Source organism: Columba livia, chromosome 1 (genome assembly GCF_036013475.1).
Source record: "Columba livia isolate bColLiv1 breed racing homer chromosome 1, bColLiv1.pat.W.v2, whole genome shotgun sequence".
NCBI lineage: Eukaryota > Metazoa > Chordata > Aves > Columbiformes > Columbidae > Columba > Columba livia.
The window spans coordinates 18,236,112-18,253,182 of record NC_088602.1 but is presented as its reverse complement, the minus strand read 5'-3'; the positions used below and the strand labels follow the sequence as shown (position 1 = coordinate 18,253,182).

General features: G+C 37.9%; 1 protein-coding gene across 1 annotated transcript in view; it reads left to right on the top strand.

The window, feature by feature from the left end:
- The window catches only part of CWF19L2 (CWF19 like cell cycle control factor 2), a 68,157-nt gene that overhangs the window by 3,958 nt on the left and 47,128 nt on the right, over positions 1 to 17,071 (top strand). Inside the window, exons 2-8 of the mRNA XM_005501471.3 lie at positions 1,946 to 2,056; positions 2,882 to 3,001; positions 4,178 to 4,285; positions 6,607 to 6,726; positions 8,235 to 8,328; positions 9,456 to 9,571; positions 11,151 to 11,863. Coding sequence (XP_005501528.1) covers positions 1,946 to 2,056; positions 2,882 to 3,001; positions 4,178 to 4,285; positions 6,607 to 6,726; positions 8,235 to 8,328; positions 9,456 to 9,571; positions 11,151 to 11,863 — 1,382 coding nt within the window. The remainder of the gene's footprint in view (positions 1 to 1,945; positions 2,057 to 2,881; positions 3,002 to 4,177; positions 4,286 to 6,606; positions 6,727 to 8,234; positions 8,329 to 9,455; positions 9,572 to 11,150; positions 11,864 to 17,071) is intronic.

Here is a 17,071-nt window from a genome sequence, read left to right as displayed (position 1 = left end):
AATGACCTGCCTAATGAAAACCAGAAAACACTTTCCCTGAACTTGGTTTCCTTCCTCATTCAGATGGGGCTGTGAAATCCAAGACCCTTTGGCCTGATGGTGGGAAAGACTAGTAAGTTTGGCACTGTTCACCTTGGCAAATATTGCTAACACAGAGCTGTAGAATAATTACTGTTTTTATTGTACCTTACCAACAGACCTTTCAGAGTGCTTTACCAGCATTATACTTCACCTTGTGCTTGTTGCAAAGGAGACTATGAGCAACTTTATTAGGGTGTCGCAGGAGTACGTAATGTAGCAGTATGCTTGTCCTTCTTGACTGGTTGTTGCTTGTAATGGTCCTCTGTGTTTGTGTGTAGCATGCAGTCATTTGCCTAATTATTGCATTACTTTGAAATAGAGGTATTTCAGAATTGTAGCATCCTGTATTTATGGAGAAGAAAACTTAAAAATATTGCAGTGGTGACCTAAAATGTGCCTAATGTTAAGTATTCATTTGTAAAGGGGAAAGGAGAAATTGTTGGATTTTATTTTGGCATCAGAAAATATTAATAAACCTTAGTGTTAATTAATTGCTTGAACTCTTGTGGGTTGGGAGACGTGAACCTATTAGAGTTGGCCTTCATAGCACAGAATATCAAATCTGACAAGGGATTTAACTAGTTTTTCTTTCTTTTCTACAATTTATAGGATCTAGTAAGCCCTGTGTCATTATTAAAGACAAGTAGAATAGAAAGGTAAGTTTTGAAGCTAAGAGAGTAGTGTAGACAGATTTCCTCCTCCCTGCCTTGAAATGATTGTGTGTGTACGTGTGAGGGGAAAGCATTCACCAAGAATAAAATGAATATTGTGATTTGATGGTAGAAGGAGCTAGGCAGTTTTTAGAAAGGATCAGAGGGTTTCGCTGCTAACTTTCTCATGGTAAAATGATAATTTACGTGAAAATACTTATTTCATCTTTTTTTAAATGCCTAGGCAGCTTTTTATTTTACACTCAGAAATTGTTAAGAATTTTCTGTATTTTGTGTCTTCATCTAAGAAGAAATTAACTTTCACCTGATGCATTTGTATCTGTCTTTCTTTTTAACAGTCTGGTGGTATTGCCACCACAGATTCATCTTGCACAGCCCTGTTTCATTTAGTATTCAGGAGACAACAGTCTGCAGTTTGATGATGGTTTCTGCTCATTCTTTGTTCTGAATATGTATTTGTATAATTCAGCCAAAATGATGATCCATGGTTTTTATTAGGATCACGTGTCTCAATTACCCAAATATTTGCCTGTGTTTTTCCTGTTTATTCTTAGATCTAATAAAAAGTATAAAAGCTCCTTTTGTATCTTATTTATAATGTTAACTTCATTTTCTGCCATGTATATTTTTAACTTTGTTAATATGAAGGAAATTGTAATTTTATTTCAAATATACTTGTTATTATGGAGAAAGGTAAGAGGCTGAATCTTCCTAGAGAGGCACAGAGCATATTAAGTGAAGACATGTTGACATGTTGATCTGGCTTGGCCTTTATTTGAGGTGTTTATAGGCTTGTGTGCCCAAGAGCTGCTCAGGGGATGGAAGGGAACTGTTGACTCCAGCTGCTGGTCTTTCTCAACCAGAAGTGAAATGGAGAATGCAGAAAACTTCTTATTTTCCCAGGCTAAATCTTGGCAACATGCTTCATGTTTACTTGTCGAGCAAACAAGTTAGGAGTCAGTTTTTGTTGCGTTTTTCCACCGTCTAGAACTTTATTTGAGTTCCCTGTGTATCCACAGTTTCATCTCTGTCCAATTATAAGCTTAAGTTTTGTGTAGTCCTCTAAAAATAAAAGTTCTCAAGCACAGATCTCAGCATTGTGTATGATTTTGTCAGTGTGGCTTACAAAGGTGTGTCTGTAAGTAAATGCTACTGAACGCTGCCTGGTTATTTTTCTTCTCTGTTTGTCTTAGGCCAAAATTAGTTATGAAAAGGAGCAGAGACATAAGCTGCTAAAGCATCTACGAGGTGAAGATACGTGGCTGCTTCCTGATGTGAACGAACGTGTGGAACAACTGGAAAAGGTGATGGAACTGTAAATCATTGAATGGTGGTGTTAGCTTTACAGCATGTTTGTATAACTAGAAGGCTTTGAGGGCTTTAAGATGATCTTTAAAAGACTCCCGATTTCTGAATTCTTCATGCTTAGATGTTAGCTTTTTTTTAGGTGGAAATAATCGTTTACTCACAAAGAGGAAAAATGTCTATCATTCAATTCCAGCTTTAATTTCTACCAAGTGCAGAAGAGCAAGAGTTGCCAGAGAAGAATAGTCCCATGGGAAGAGATCTGGAGCATCTGTGGTTTCATAGCTGTCCTGTTTGTGGTCATTCACAGGAGGAGCCTTAATGGAACCTCTCAATATTGAGTCCGTCTAGTGTAGAAATCTGTGCAGATATTTCAACGAAGGACAGATGTGTCTTGATGATGCAGTGATTCCAGAGGCAATAGATTTGACTGAAATAAATGTAGTGTAGAAGATATTCTTATGTATGGTTATAATGCCTTAGTTCCAGTGAGAAAGATTTTGATGGGGGAAGAGAAGTTGATGATGGATGTGAGACATGCCCTCCCACTGTCCCCCTGTTCCTTCAACAGGAGAGAGGAAGGGTAGTAGAACTAGGGACATGGCTTAGAGGTGGAATTGTCAGTGGTAGGTTAATGGTTGGACACAATGATCTTAAAGGTATTTTCCAACAAAGATGATTCTATGGTTCTATAAAATGCAGCAATATCCAGCTGTGTGTGTTTTACCTTTTTCAGTGTGGTATGGTAAGTAGATTGAAATTGTTTTCTCTTGTATGTGAGTGATGGGGTTTACTGGATCTCATTTACAAACATTTACTTGTAGGAACATTCTGTGCACAAAAAAAAGAAAAAGGATAAGCATTCAAAAAAAGCGAAGAAAGAAAAGAAGAAAAATAAGAAACAAAAATCTGAAAAGAAGGATGACTTGGTTGATAGTTCTTCGGTAAGTAAAAAAACTTTCACATGTTTCAAATGAAATTTTTAAAACTTGTACAGTTTCATTCTCTATGGGTACACATGGTTAATAAAATTAAGGCTCATTCTTAACCATTTTCTATTGGGAAAAACTGGTAGAGTTTGTCTTTTTTTTAACATATTTAATCAGTTTAAAAGATGCTCTTAGGTGAGTGCTTGTGAATTTTATAATATTTAATCCACTCATCAGGAACTAAGGGATTTATAGTTTTTCAGCAGAGAGAAACTGAAATCTTCAGCCGTGGAAACTCCCAACAACATGGGAGTTGTACGTGGTTCTGAAGGAAGGCTCAAACTTGCGCATTTGAATCTGTAAACAAATGCCTCCTTTTTTTTTTAACTTTATTTTCAGAGATTCTCTTTATTGAGTGAAGGAACATGCAGTATGATGAGATTTATTTTCCAGGAACTGATATCTGAGGTGAACTATGCTTTTCAGTGTAGGAAGTAACCTAAGGCACAAATGTCCCACATGTCCCATGACAGTCATCAGAACCCCTCAGATCACGTCAGTGAGTACTGGGTTACAACACAATCCTGGCTGATGCCTTTGATCCAAATCTGTTCTTCCCATGACAGGTTCATGTAAACAGCAAAGAAACTGTTCAGTGGAGTCCTATGGGCTTCAAGGGTAAAATCTCAGCACAGTGTTCGCAGGTGCGAGTGTAGGAAGTTGGATATGAAAATAGGAGGAGATAGCATGTACAGTGCTTTATCTTGTACTGTTACTGATTTCACTTTTTTAATATAAAACATACTTACTATTGAATTTAGATTTTTAAAATTTTGTTTTTGTAATACCATAAAAGCAATTGGTTTTGGTTTTATTCTGACAGTTTTAACTGTAACAGTTTTAACTTGAGCAGTGTTATGCTAATAAACTGCCAGTATAAACTAGTATTACATGCTGTGATGTGCTCATGAAGTGTGGTGGAATGTTTTGATCATGAAGGAACAGTCTTCTATGGAAATATCAATATTCTATTTTTATTATCATTATTTTAAAATAATAAACAATACTATATTAGTAATGCTAATCAGGATCAATTTCGATGATGAATATACTTGGTAAGTATGGCCTTTTATCAACATAAAAGTGTGTTAAGGGACTATTAATATTCTTAATGTTAAACTCTGTTTTTAGGATTCTTCAGTTGAATGGGTTGAGTCAAATGTGTCGCAGTCAGATAACACAGAAAAAGCTTGGAAGGTCAACAAGCAATCAGATGCTGTGGAAGAACCCTCCCTACAGGTGAGCAGTTTGATAAATACTCCAGAAATAAATTTAGCATGACCCAATGTGAAATCTGCTTACATTTCTTTACAGCTCTTTTGCAATGTGTTGAACAAAACTTATTTTACAGACAAATGTCTTTGTTTAGCTTCTCTAATAGTTGCTTAGCATTTAACAAGGCACTACACTTAAAGTTGCCCAGCAGCAATTCCATTCGTCATATTTTGAAGGTCTAGCATCTTAGCTTCGTTTTCTTGAAGAGGTCAACTTAAAGACCTTGACTAGGCATGTTATTTTTTCCTGCATAATTTTGGTGACTATTCTGCAGTTGAATGGATTTTTACTTCTGTGGTGCTTAAAGAGATATAAGAAAAAGAGGTGTACAAATTTTCAGCAACAATGTTTATGGAATCAGTGTCTCTTTTGATCTTCTTAGGTGAACTATATGCCCAGTAAGCAGTGTTTATTCTGGAAAATTGAGTCATTCTGAAATGAACTACTGTGATTTTAGTAAAATAAATGTAGTCACATATCACAACATTCTCAGTTGTGTGAAAATGATGATTTTTAGTTTTATGTCTAATTCCACTCCTGAAAAACTCTGTTTCTCGTTCTGAATTTGCACATCTTGTTGAGAAATAAAAAGGATCTCTGAATCATATCTATCTTACTGGAAAAGTATAAAGTAATGAAATATAAATCCTTATGCATGTCATAATAACTTATACTGCAAAGCCATTTTTTTTCCAAGCATTTCTTTTATAATCTCTTGCCTGGGCTTGTCTATTTTTGCATGAAGAGAGTGCTTTTGAAAGGAATTTCATGGTCATCCCTATTTTTTTTTTGTATTTTGACTCACATTATGAAGAAGTCTTGGAGCATCTACATCCATTTCCTGTTGAATTTAAATTAATTGAAATGTTCTCAAAGTGCACCTGAGTTGCTCCATGGGACCAGTGTTGGACTAGTCCAGCGTGCTTACTCAAAAAAATCCAAACACCAACAAGAAAATCAAAACCAACCAAACAGAAACAAAAAAAGCCCCAAACCACAGATCTGAAGCCTGTATAGAAGACAGAGCCAGGTTCTTTTCAGTGGTTCTCAGTGACATGGCCAGAGGCAACAGGCACAAACTGACACACAGGAGTTTTCTCTCTGGACATCATGAAACAGTGTTTTACTATGAGGGTGACCGTGCCCTGGCACATGTTGCCTGGAGAGCTTGTGGAATCTCCCTCCTTGGATGTATCTGTGAGCTGTCTGGACATGGTCCTGGGCAGCTGGCTCCAGGTGGCCCTGCTGGAGCAGGGGGTTGGACCAGACAACCTGCAGAGGTCTCCTGCACATCCGCTTCTCTTGATTCATGGTGCTTACTAATGTGGACATAGTACTTTTGAAGCATTTGAAGATGGATTATTTTTCAGTTCCGTCTCTTTGCTAGAGGATATCTGAGAACTACAGTGTTGTGTGTCATCTCTGAAGCTGGTGTGTTGCCAAATGTAATTTTTATATAACAAAGAAACTATGACATATAGCATCTATTCGTATTCACAACTCAGACTTGAACTCTACTGAAGATACGAAGAATCTTCTGCAAGGACATGTTTCAAAATAAGCGTAATCTTGTTATTTTGGTTGCTATTCTATCCACAGAAGTGTTCCAAATACTTGTTTCTACAGAGTGGTTGTTTGTAATGTGTGTATCACTGGTTTCTTTTGAGGCTTCAGGTTTTGTATGTATAAAGGTAGTAGGTATATCGAGGCTTTTTAAATGCTGCTTTTCTTTAGAGAGCAGTCCTCACTTTTAACATGTCCTTGGCTGGCTTAGGTCATGTAAATGCAGGTTTTTACCTGTTATTTTGGGTACGGTATGTGGAATTTAGATGTGTAACTTAAATTTGAGGGTGAAGTTAGTGCCTAGATATGAGGTTGCTCGGTTACTGATTGGAGATTCTGTATCCACTAGAAGAGATGTAAGAGGCCATGAGTCAGAATGAGCAAGATGAATAGGAATTGGTCTAGATGTACAGTGTTTGTTTAAAGAAATAATAGGCAGTCTGTATGGTTCGTATGTCTACCATTATCTTACATTATGAAGATGTAGTTCAGATTATGGAAAGACATTTATGAAATTTATTTGTGTAAATAAATATTTAAAAGACGAAAGATTTAGGCTCTTAAAATCATATTTGCTTTTGATCAAAGTATTTCGTATTTGTTTGTAAAACCTATCAGTTTATTGAAAGTAACATTTGTCAGTAGTTGCACTGGTTTGATTTGTACCTAAGCCATGTTTTTGCTGAAAGCATGAACACTGATTCTTTGTGTTTATTTTAAAGAGAGAAGAATGGATGAATTTAGACTTCATGTCACTGAAAACCACATCAGTAGCAGCTGTCAAAGGTGAAAGACACAAAGAAAAAATACTGGAACGACAGAAAGCTCAAGAACGTGAGCAGGTAGGATAAATTAATATATAATTTGTTTTCTGCATCTTACTGAATTTTGTCTGATGAATGAACCAATGCTGTAAGTCATGAACCAAATGCATGAGTCTTTTGTATAGTTTTTAAACCGATGCCTGATGTATTGTGTGGTAGTGATTTTAATTAAATTGGTCAGTTAGTTATTCTGTTTGGGATGGGAAGGGTTCATACAGCTGATGTGCAGACGAAAGTCTTTAAAGTATCTTCTAGGTAAGGAGAAAGCCAGTTTTGTTAGTACTAAGTTCTGTAATATTTGAAGTTCTTCCTTAATAACAATGACGGACTGTTCGTCTGGCCTTCTTCCCCATGGTGCGTGTGAAAGGAGAACTGTTGTTTTGTGTGATAAGAGCTTGCCTAAGTTACTGTGTTAAAAGTGTAGGGTGCTGAGACTTGTTTTTTCCTGAAGAAAGAATTCAGAGCAGTTGCTGTGCCCTTTCATGGTGCAGTTGTGCATGAACTCCTGAATGGATCAGAATCTGACTGGGGAAGGAGCTGCTGTCTTTAAATTAGTTCTGTTTACATACAGTTAGTTGCTGGTTGCTTCATTTGCTCATTCATCTCCTTAAATGCAAGGTAATCTGATCTGAAAACATAGTTGCTGATCATGGTCTAATATTTACTTGTCCTCACATCTGGCTGTAGGCCCCTTGTGAGTGTTAGGTTTTCCAGTTAGTTGTGTTGTGGCTACGAACGAGATTGATGTGGAGCACTGTTCTTGGACAGTATGTGGTGCTTTGTTTAGTTTCTTTTGAGAAGGGATTTATCTTCTCTTTCTTTTTCCATGCCTAATTTTTTTGCTGAACATTTTTTCTGAACTATTGAAGGGCCATTCAATGTGGAGATCTTAAGTCACTGGAATAACAGCATGTATTATATAGTTGAAGACAGTTTATATGTATTCTTGATCCTAGAAGAATATGATCTTTTTTTTATGGACTCTCCCACCCAACCACTTGTTCTCCATGCAGGTTTATAGTATTGTGTTTTCTACGCCAGAATGTAGGTCCTTCCTTTGATACCCAAAACAATGTGTGCAACAGATGCATACAGCATGCTGGAGCTGGTGGAGAGCTGACGATATAACATAGGTAAATTCAAAATTTTGTCAGTGCTGGAGTTCTTAATCAGTCCTTTTCTCCAGGGGACTTCTTTGGCTGCCTCCAGAGAAGTCAGCTGACAGACTCACTGTAAGTGATCTAGTTTGAGGATGGAAAGCAGCAGCTTTAGGTAAAACTAGGAGCCCCCCATAACAGCAGTGCTTCAAATGCAAGTGCATATTACTGCTACACTGGCAACGCAGTTGAACAGTGAAACTGCTTCTGTGTGAGAAGGGTGACAGCATGTTTGGGAGCTACCTGTCTTCAGATAGTACAAGTTATGAGTAAACTGTTTATTCCCACACAAGCATCACAAAATTTATGAAATGTTTTACAAAATACAAACCATATGCTATGCGCACATTAACATTATTTCTGTTTTAGGCCATGCTGTCTGAGAGAGAACTCAATCCGTATTGGAAAGATGGTGGCACAGGTTTGCCACCAGAGAAGGATGAAGCAGCGTCAGTTAAAAAAGGTAAACAGCAACTTTTAGTAATAATCTTAAATTACGGTCCTCAGTCTCTGGTCTCTGTCTTGCTAACAAGTTGCAACTAATGTTGATGTAAAGGGATTATGAATTACATGTACTGAAATAAAATTTGGATGAAAATTCAGTACTGAATATTGGGCTAACACAGTATGTTGTTTTGCAGAATTTCTGTTCACTGGTTTTTAATCTTGAGCGGTTTGACCTTCAATATCTTTACAGAAATTCTCCATTTTGAACTAATTAAAGGAAAGCATGATTTAACCAAGACAAGATAAATTGTTGTCATCTCATTTGGTTCCTTTCATTCCATTACACAAATTATAGTTTTAAAATATTCAACCAGTGAAGTCTGAGTCACATTAAAATGAAGTACATTACAGATGCAGTTGGTGAAAAATATTATTTCTGTAACCTTTTCACTTCTTTCCTTACCCTGGGGTTATTCGGCCTATTTCCAGCAAGAGCAGTTAGGAAAATGTTTTTCATAGTGTCATGAAGCATTTATTATGTGATAAGAAGGGTCCTTGTATTCTGTCAACAGGGAACAGTAGGGTCCCTGGCTTTTCTCTTTGGGAGCCTTTCTCTGTGGACAGTCTGTCCTGCAAACCATTAGCCTCATGCCCACTTGTAGGAGTCGCAGAGATCAGCAATCTGTAAGAGGTGACAGGCATCAGTGAGTATGTGTCCTGAATGTTAAAACCTCTGCTAACTTCTCAAATGGAAAGCGATGGGTTACTCATTAATTTTCCGAGAAGGGGGAATGCATTTGTTCAAATGTAAGGGGTATGCCAAAGAATGGACACAGAAAGTGGAAACAATAAGAAGGTTCTTTAATTTCATTAAAAAAACCCTTCAACTTCTCATATGCAATTTCTGTCATGGAAACTGCTTGTTTTGTTCTGTGATAAAATGGAGAAGCTTAAATTAAATCAGCAGTATTACTGACTTATATCCAGCATTAACTCGTAAAAACAAGTAATTGTATTATTATATTATTTCTATTTTTCTTTTTCACCCCTTCAGTTTTTGTAATACATTAGGTGAAGGTTTAATGTCACATACAGAGTAAGATTAAATAAGAGTGATGACCTCCCATTGTTTTTTTTCTTCAGTTACAGTGGTAGAAGATGCTGGATTAAGTTGGTTACGAAAATCATACCAAAGGATGAAGGAGGAGGCTGAGAGAGAGAAACGAGATTTTGAGGAAATTGTAGCTGAGAGATATGGGGTAAGGACATTAAATTATTTTTCGTCATACTGATAGATGCTTGGAAAAGGTTACTTTCATGTAAAGGCACAAATACTCAATGTGTAGTGTAAGACGTAAGGAAAGAAGCAGGAAAAAACAGCCTCTGAAGCTTCTCTCAAATGATGAAGAGTTCAAAGCTACCCAGCCTTTTATATCTTTAAGTTAAATATTTTTTTAATATATGGATTGTATAGCAAATTTAAAGACATGTTTTCTACATCAGGAGGTTCAAATGGTCCCAGCTACAAAGTACTTGAGCGCTTCCGAAATTATGATGTATACTAGAAAATACATTTTGTTCTCTTACATGCAGTGAATAATAATGTACATTGTAGATAATAATAATAACGATGCCAAGATAATTTTGAGAACTGTGTTACATTTTACCAAATATGAATCTTCTGACCACCTGTGATGTGCTCAGTACAGATACATTGAGAAAGATGCTTGCTTCTGGAAGGTTTGAAAGTCTTCAACATTTGTTTTAACTAGAACAGTCTACGATAACAATGTTAACTCTTTAAAGCCTGCTCCCCTTACATATTATATAAGTGTCTTTAAAAGCACTGGTCAAAAGTGTGGGGTGTTAAATCTTGGTCGTAGTGTTACATTTGAGTTTTCTGTGGGGTTTCTTGATCAGGCTGATTTGCTTGTGGAAATCTTGGATAAGGCAGTATGACTTCATGATATTGTCTTTTAACTGAATTGTAGTCACTCCTGACTGATGAAAACAACATGGTCAGCACTTGTAGAAATTATTCGGAGTCTGTGGTTGTAAAGAATATTATTTTTAAGAATCTTTCTCAAGAAGTTAAAATTCAAACAGCATGAACCACTCTGGGTGCTGAAATACGGGATAGTGGTTGAAAAAGAACCCTGCTTGATTTGCCTCAGTATGTAATGTTTTGAGCCAAACCAAACAAAAAAATTAAAAAAAAAGTAATTGGTGGCTTTTAATTCAGCTCGAAAGAGGGAAGAGGAACAGTCTACATTTTGCATAATTGTGTAACAAATGGAGTATTTGTCCAGAAAGCCAGAGATGGGTGCAAAGCCTGTTTCAAGCTAAGGATTTTGAATCCTCTCTCCTGTTGTTTTTAAGAGTTTAACTAGATTGTAAAATAGTTTAGTGATAGCGTCAATTAGTTCTATAGGAGCTGAGCATCTGGTGAGCGTACACACGAAGTTCATGAGTGAGAAAGAGGAAGCCTTTCACCCTGGCTCAAGCCTCTGATCACCTGGTTGCCCGGAGGAGACAGTTCTGAGACTCTGGTCCCTGTACCCAGGAGTGTTTGGTGCTTTGCTTTAGCACCATAGGATGAAATTTAGAAATAGCCCAAGAGAAGGGATCAGAAAGCCTTCCCAGCAGAGCATACTAGACATGAGGCTGTAAATTCCTTTTTTCGTTCTGGTTTTCTTTTCCACTCCATGGCTTCTGCATTGCCCTTTGCACAGTGATTCATTTTCACAGAGTGATGCCTTCCTTGTAATACTTTGTAGAGAGCTTCACAGTACCCCATGATCTTACAAGCAGTATGTTTCTTTCTATTCTTTCTTATAGTCAATGGAGATATTTCAGTCACGATTAGAAGAAGCTGAAAAAGTTGCATCTAGAAAGGAAAATTATAGTAGAACTGGACGATGGAAGAAAAGTGACTATTCCGAAAGTGAGAAAGAGAAGAAAGAACAGCATATGAAAAAGGAGATGCGAAATGAAGATGATAGAAACTGGAACGTGTTTGGGAGCTACACTAGGGAGAAGTATGGCAGGGAATGGGCACAAGAAGACAAAGGTTACAAAAGAGATACATCAAGAGAAGACCAAGAATGTGGACACAGTAGCATGGACTCAGCATTGAGAGGCTACAGCTCCAAAGCAGAAAAGCACTCAGATGAAAAACCAAGTCAGGAAAAGACTTCATCTTTCAGTAACATGAAACACAAATTTCTGAAACCCTCTGATGATGATTTACCATCTTACAGTGCACCTGGAGACTACAAGTCACAGCAATCCTCTTCCAAACTGCCGGTTCATAGCTCTTTGAGCAGCCGTTTCCAAAAACCTAGTGAGGATACTGCACTGGGGACCAAAACACACAGAGAAGATAACAAGGAGAAATTAATGTCTGATCAAAAATCATCAGATGCTAGGGAACAAACTGATGACAGTAGTCGGAAAAGAACTTCAGGTGATGAAAAGTCACGACAGGAATACAGAAGCAATATCCCCGAGAAGAGCCAAACATTATCTGACAGTAAAACGTCATGTTCTAGGTATTTTACAAACATCTTGCCTTGTTTTTTGTGGCAAAATGTACTGGAAACTCTTTCTTTGTAACAGTATTAGATCTGGTATGGTCAGGTCTCTTTATGTAGGAGGCAGCTTCCCTCGCAGCTAGGGGCAGCTAAAATGAACCGCTGCAGGAATAATGAACACTCCCTGCTTGTCCTGTCTCCTCAGCATATTTGAGAATTGCTAATGACAGGTTATTTTCTACTTCTTTCGAATGTTAGTTCACACTGCAGTAAAATTGGCTTCTTAGGCAAAAACCCTGCAAACCAATATCTTAATTGTTGTTGAATTTATAAAAGACAAATGTTAGAAAATGCTGACTAAAAACTGGAATAATTAATACAGTGAGGATAGGTTTTCCACCTATGAGATAAACCCATATGCTAAAGTAGTGGCATATGAAAAATAGTAGAGGGTTTTGATTAGAAAAGTGCATTTTCTGAGGAAAAGAGGGAAGCTAAATAAGAGTGGGAAGGAAAATGCAAACTAATATGTAGTAGGAATTTCAGTTTGCCTGACTTGCTTTAGTGAAAAACAATGGAGAGTAGTAAGGAGTGGTGGTCAGAGAAGTAGGTTGTAAAGAACCGAGCTTTTGCTCCACTCGAGGACGCCTGTTCTCCAGTATGACCACCTGGTTCTTTTGGTGGTATGAGCAGTGTGGTTATTACTGTGAATGCTTTCCTTCCACCCTTTCCAATAACAGGAAAGCATGTTCAAAAGTATTTTAGAGTCAGGATGGTGTTTTTTTAATTGCTTGGGAATGCTGGATGAGTAAATATTCTTGGTTGGAGTAAGAAGGATGATATGATTTAGTTTGGAACAGCATTTGATGAAATGTAATTAATTTCCTCCATTCTTATATGCTTGTGTCAGTTATTTGCAGAAAGAAGCTTATGGTTGGGTTATGAATTTACTTTTAATGTTTAATTGTTGAATTCTAATAACAAGACAATACCTGAAAAGTATTTATTTTATTTATAACTCTTCCTACATGTACTACGTGCAGATACGTCACTGTGTATTGATTGTACATCAAATGAATACTGCATGACTAACCAGAAACAGGCAGCTTAGTCTGTATAGGATGGGTATTTTTTCCAGGTTATACTTGCTATATTTTCCACATTGATAGGAGCAAATAAAATGTACGTTTTCTTTGATAGCAGGAAGATAAATTGTTTGGATGATGTTCACTTAATCAAAATTATTTATTTCAAAAAGCATGAGTTTGAATATACTTGGTAGCAGAAGTAATTCTTGATTCTGTTGTGAATAGTTTGTATGCATTATGGGAAGTCCCACTCCTAAGAGTTTGTCATGTCTTGTTTTATTGTTTATTTTAGTATTTGCCTAGGTGCTATTTTGCTGGCAAATCAGAAATATAACTTTATAGTTGTTTTGATTACTCTGAGAAAAAGCTCTTGTAGCATTAAACCTGTGGTGTATGAGGCATTATTAGACATTAAAATCTAGTGATTGTCTTGGTTTATGTAGATATTGCCCAAATAGTTATTGTCCTGAAGTGCCTGGTGTTTACTGCTTAAATGCACTTTGTAAGCTTTTGATTAGAATGATTCATGGTGTGTCTGAGCTGGATCCTATGAGATTTCCTCAGCTCTTGAGTCCTGGTTTGTTCATTACTTTGTTGGGGTACAAGGTCTGCACAATCCACAGTTGTTTTCTGTCTGCCTTGGGTAGCGCATTGGTTTCCATAGGGAAATATAGGTATTCGTCTCAGGAGGGATGCTGTGGTGAGCTGGGAGAGGATGTCTGCTCTGCACTTCACGGACGGCCTCCATGAAAATGAAAATATACACCCAGAACTATACTTCCAGAAAAAACCCACCCTGTTAAGAAGCTGCTTTTTCGTGCACATAAAAAGGCACAATTCTGTGTGGTTGGAGTCTTATCCTTCATCTCAAATATCCTGCACTTAAAAAAAAAATCCAAATGCTTATTAGCAGCAAATATTCTCTGTAAATGACATATAATCCTTCAGTAAGTCTACCTTCATTCTCAGTTCTGTTTCCTTTGTGACTTGAGAAGGAGAAAGCAAGCTCTGACTGCTGTGTCATATAGCTGATGGCAAATAAGAATCCTGACATCCAATTTATTTATTTAACTGTAGCGAACTAGTGGTTTGGACTAGTGATTGTCTGAAATGCAGAGACTGAGTGAGAGAGCCCTTGTGAAGATGCTGTGCGAGATGGGGAGGTGTTGACGCCAGCAGGTTGCTAAGTGTGTACCCAGCTGCTTGCTCATTCTCCATCCCACAGAGGGAATCAGAAGAGCAAAAGGGGCAGAATGATAGAATCACAGCACATTAGGGATTGGAAGGGACCTCAAAAGATCGTCTAGTCCAATCCCCCTGCCGGAGCAGGAACACCCAGATGAGGTTACACAGGAATGTGTCCAAGCGGGTTTTGAATGTCTCTGGAGAAGGAGACTCCACATCCCCCCGTTCCAGTGTCTGTCACCCTCACTGAGAAGAAATTTCTTCTCATGTTTAAGTGAAACCTTCTGTGTTCCAGTTTGTGCCTGTTGCCTCTTGTCCTGTCATTGGTTGTCACCAAGAAGAGCCTGGCTCCATCCTTGTGACACTCAGCCTTTGCATATTTATAAACATTAATAAGGTCACCCCTCAGTCTCCTCTTCTCTAAGCTAAAGAGCCCCAGCTCCCTTAGCCTTTCTTCATGAGGCAGATGTTCCACTCCCTTAATTCTGTTGCCCTGTGCTGGACTCTCTCCAGCAGTTCCCTGTCCTTCTTGAACTGAGGGGCCCAGATCTGGACACAATATTCCAGATGTGGTCTCACCAGGGCAGAGTAGAGGGGAAGGAGAACCTCTCTCCACCTACTAACCACCCTCCTTCTAATACACCCCAGGTACCATTGGCCTTCCTGGCCACAAGGGCACAGAGACTCCTGTACCGGATAAAGACAGTTTAACAAGTGAAGGAAAGAGACAAAGCCAAGTGGTAGAAAGGCAGTCGGTGACTCGCCACCTCCCACGAGTGGACTGATGCCCACTAGCCGCTGAGCAGCAGCCACTTTGCCAAGACTGTGCTCCCCAGCTTGGAGTGCCGAGCGTGAGTTGGTGTGGCCTGGAACAGCCCTTTGGCCAGTGCAGGTCAGCTGTCATGCCCATGTCCCCTCCCACCTCTTGCCCACCCAGCCTGCTTGCTGGGGTGTGCAGTGGGAACCAGACAAAGCCTTGGGGCTGCGTAAGCACTGTTCAGCAACGGCCAAAACACAGGTGTGTTGTCAACACCGGCACCAGTCGTGTCCAAAGCACAGCACCATGCAGGCCGCTATGAAGAACGTAAACTCCATCCTAGCCAGACCTAGTAGAACATGTAACTATTGAATGCAAGTCAGTGATACCATTGTCTCATTATTATTTTTTGTTAAAAAATGGTGGTTCACTTTTTAATTGCAAGTACAAAACCTGTACCTTTTAGCTTTTGCTTACCACATGAAGAAAGTGCAATGCTGACTAACTGGACAGAGCTGCAAGTTTTGGGAAACTAGATTGTGTATGGAAGTGGTTAGCTTATTTAAGTTCAAATAATTCAATTATTATGATAGAAAAGGTAATTCCTTTCCCCACAGAAGAGAACTAAGCACAGAAACTATTTAGCTGATATTTTCTTTTGCATATGTCTTCTGTTTTAGTTCTGTTAAACCCAATTGTGCATAATCTTTGATATTTTAATTATATTTCTTAGCCAACACAATTACTGAGCTGATTTATTAGTAAAGTGGAGATTACTTAGGTCTGGAAAACCATATAGCCTCTGCTTATTGACTTATTTATTTCCAAGTTCTTTAAGCTGACTCTCAACTCCTAAGCTTGTGTGTGTTTGAGATCATGTATGACCTATTTTCCTATTGTTTTCAGTGACAATTGTCATCTTTTTTGCAGAATTTTATCAAAAATCCTGACTTTTGGAACATTTTAGGTTTGATTCTGTGGGGTAGTTATCTGTCGGGAATAATTTATAGACTGCTGCTTTCTTCCTAAAGTTTCGAGTCTTGTAGTACATGTACTCTTTCAGTGGTGTTGTCAGTCAGTCACAAAAAGTAAATGTTAATTGACGTGAAGGTTTGGATTAATAGGTGTTGCTGGTTCAGTTCCGCATCTCTCATGCTGGCAATGTACCTTTTAAGTTTTATCTCTTCTAAAACACAGAGTTTCTTCAGCCTATAAATCAAAGTTATGACACAGGTTAATTAAAAGTACTGATTTGATGTCCAGGGGATCTCCCCAGAGCAAAAGTCCATCCAGCTGAAAATCCCACTTAATTATGTGACTGCTTCAGAGGTTGATCTGAGACAAGATAAAAAGCAAATGAAAATAATGTCTATAGTCTCAAAAAGTTCAGATGATGAATCAAGTACTAACACTGCTTAAAAAAAGGATGTATGAAGTACTTTTTAAACTGAAATAGTCTGCCTTGTTTTGAAAAATATGGATTAAGGAGAAGTGAGAACTTCTTTGAGAGTTCTGTTTCTGGTGAAGTTAATGTAGATGTTTCTGCTGAGTTTTTTGGTTTTGGATTGGGTATCTTAGAAACAGGCAGAAGTAACTTTGTTAATTTCCTCTGGGCTGGGGATATCTGACAGTTAAAGATGATTCCATCATCAAAGTTCTCCTATTCTTCAAATTCGACAGGGTTTAACCATATTGAGTGGAGAGTGAAATTGTCTCTCCCTCTTTTAATAGCAGGAACCAATATCATAACTATGTTCTTGTCTCTTTTGTGTTCGATATTTTACTTCTAAGAGTTAGTTGGTTTTAGTCTTTCCTAGGGTTAGAGAAGAAGAGCCAAACTTGTTTGATGCCTCTTTGCAATAATTCTTAGAGACCTTATTTATTATCATAAGAACTCATACACTGGCCTTTTAATATTAAAATACAATACTATAATATGTCTTACTATCTGTAGCTTCTTTAGGGAGACTTTGTATTTTAAAAACAGTACCAGTTAATTTTTCATGGAAACTCTACCGTACCAACCATAACATCTTTTGAAGCAAAGCTTGTACCGTTAGCAGGTAAGTATGAGCATTTAGGTAGTTTTCAAGAGCTGGAAAGCCATTTGGTGTACAGGAGAAGAACAGGGAAATAGGTGATTTTGCTGGAGCTGAGAAGTAAAAACATGACCAAAGCCAAAAAGGAGAGTTAGAG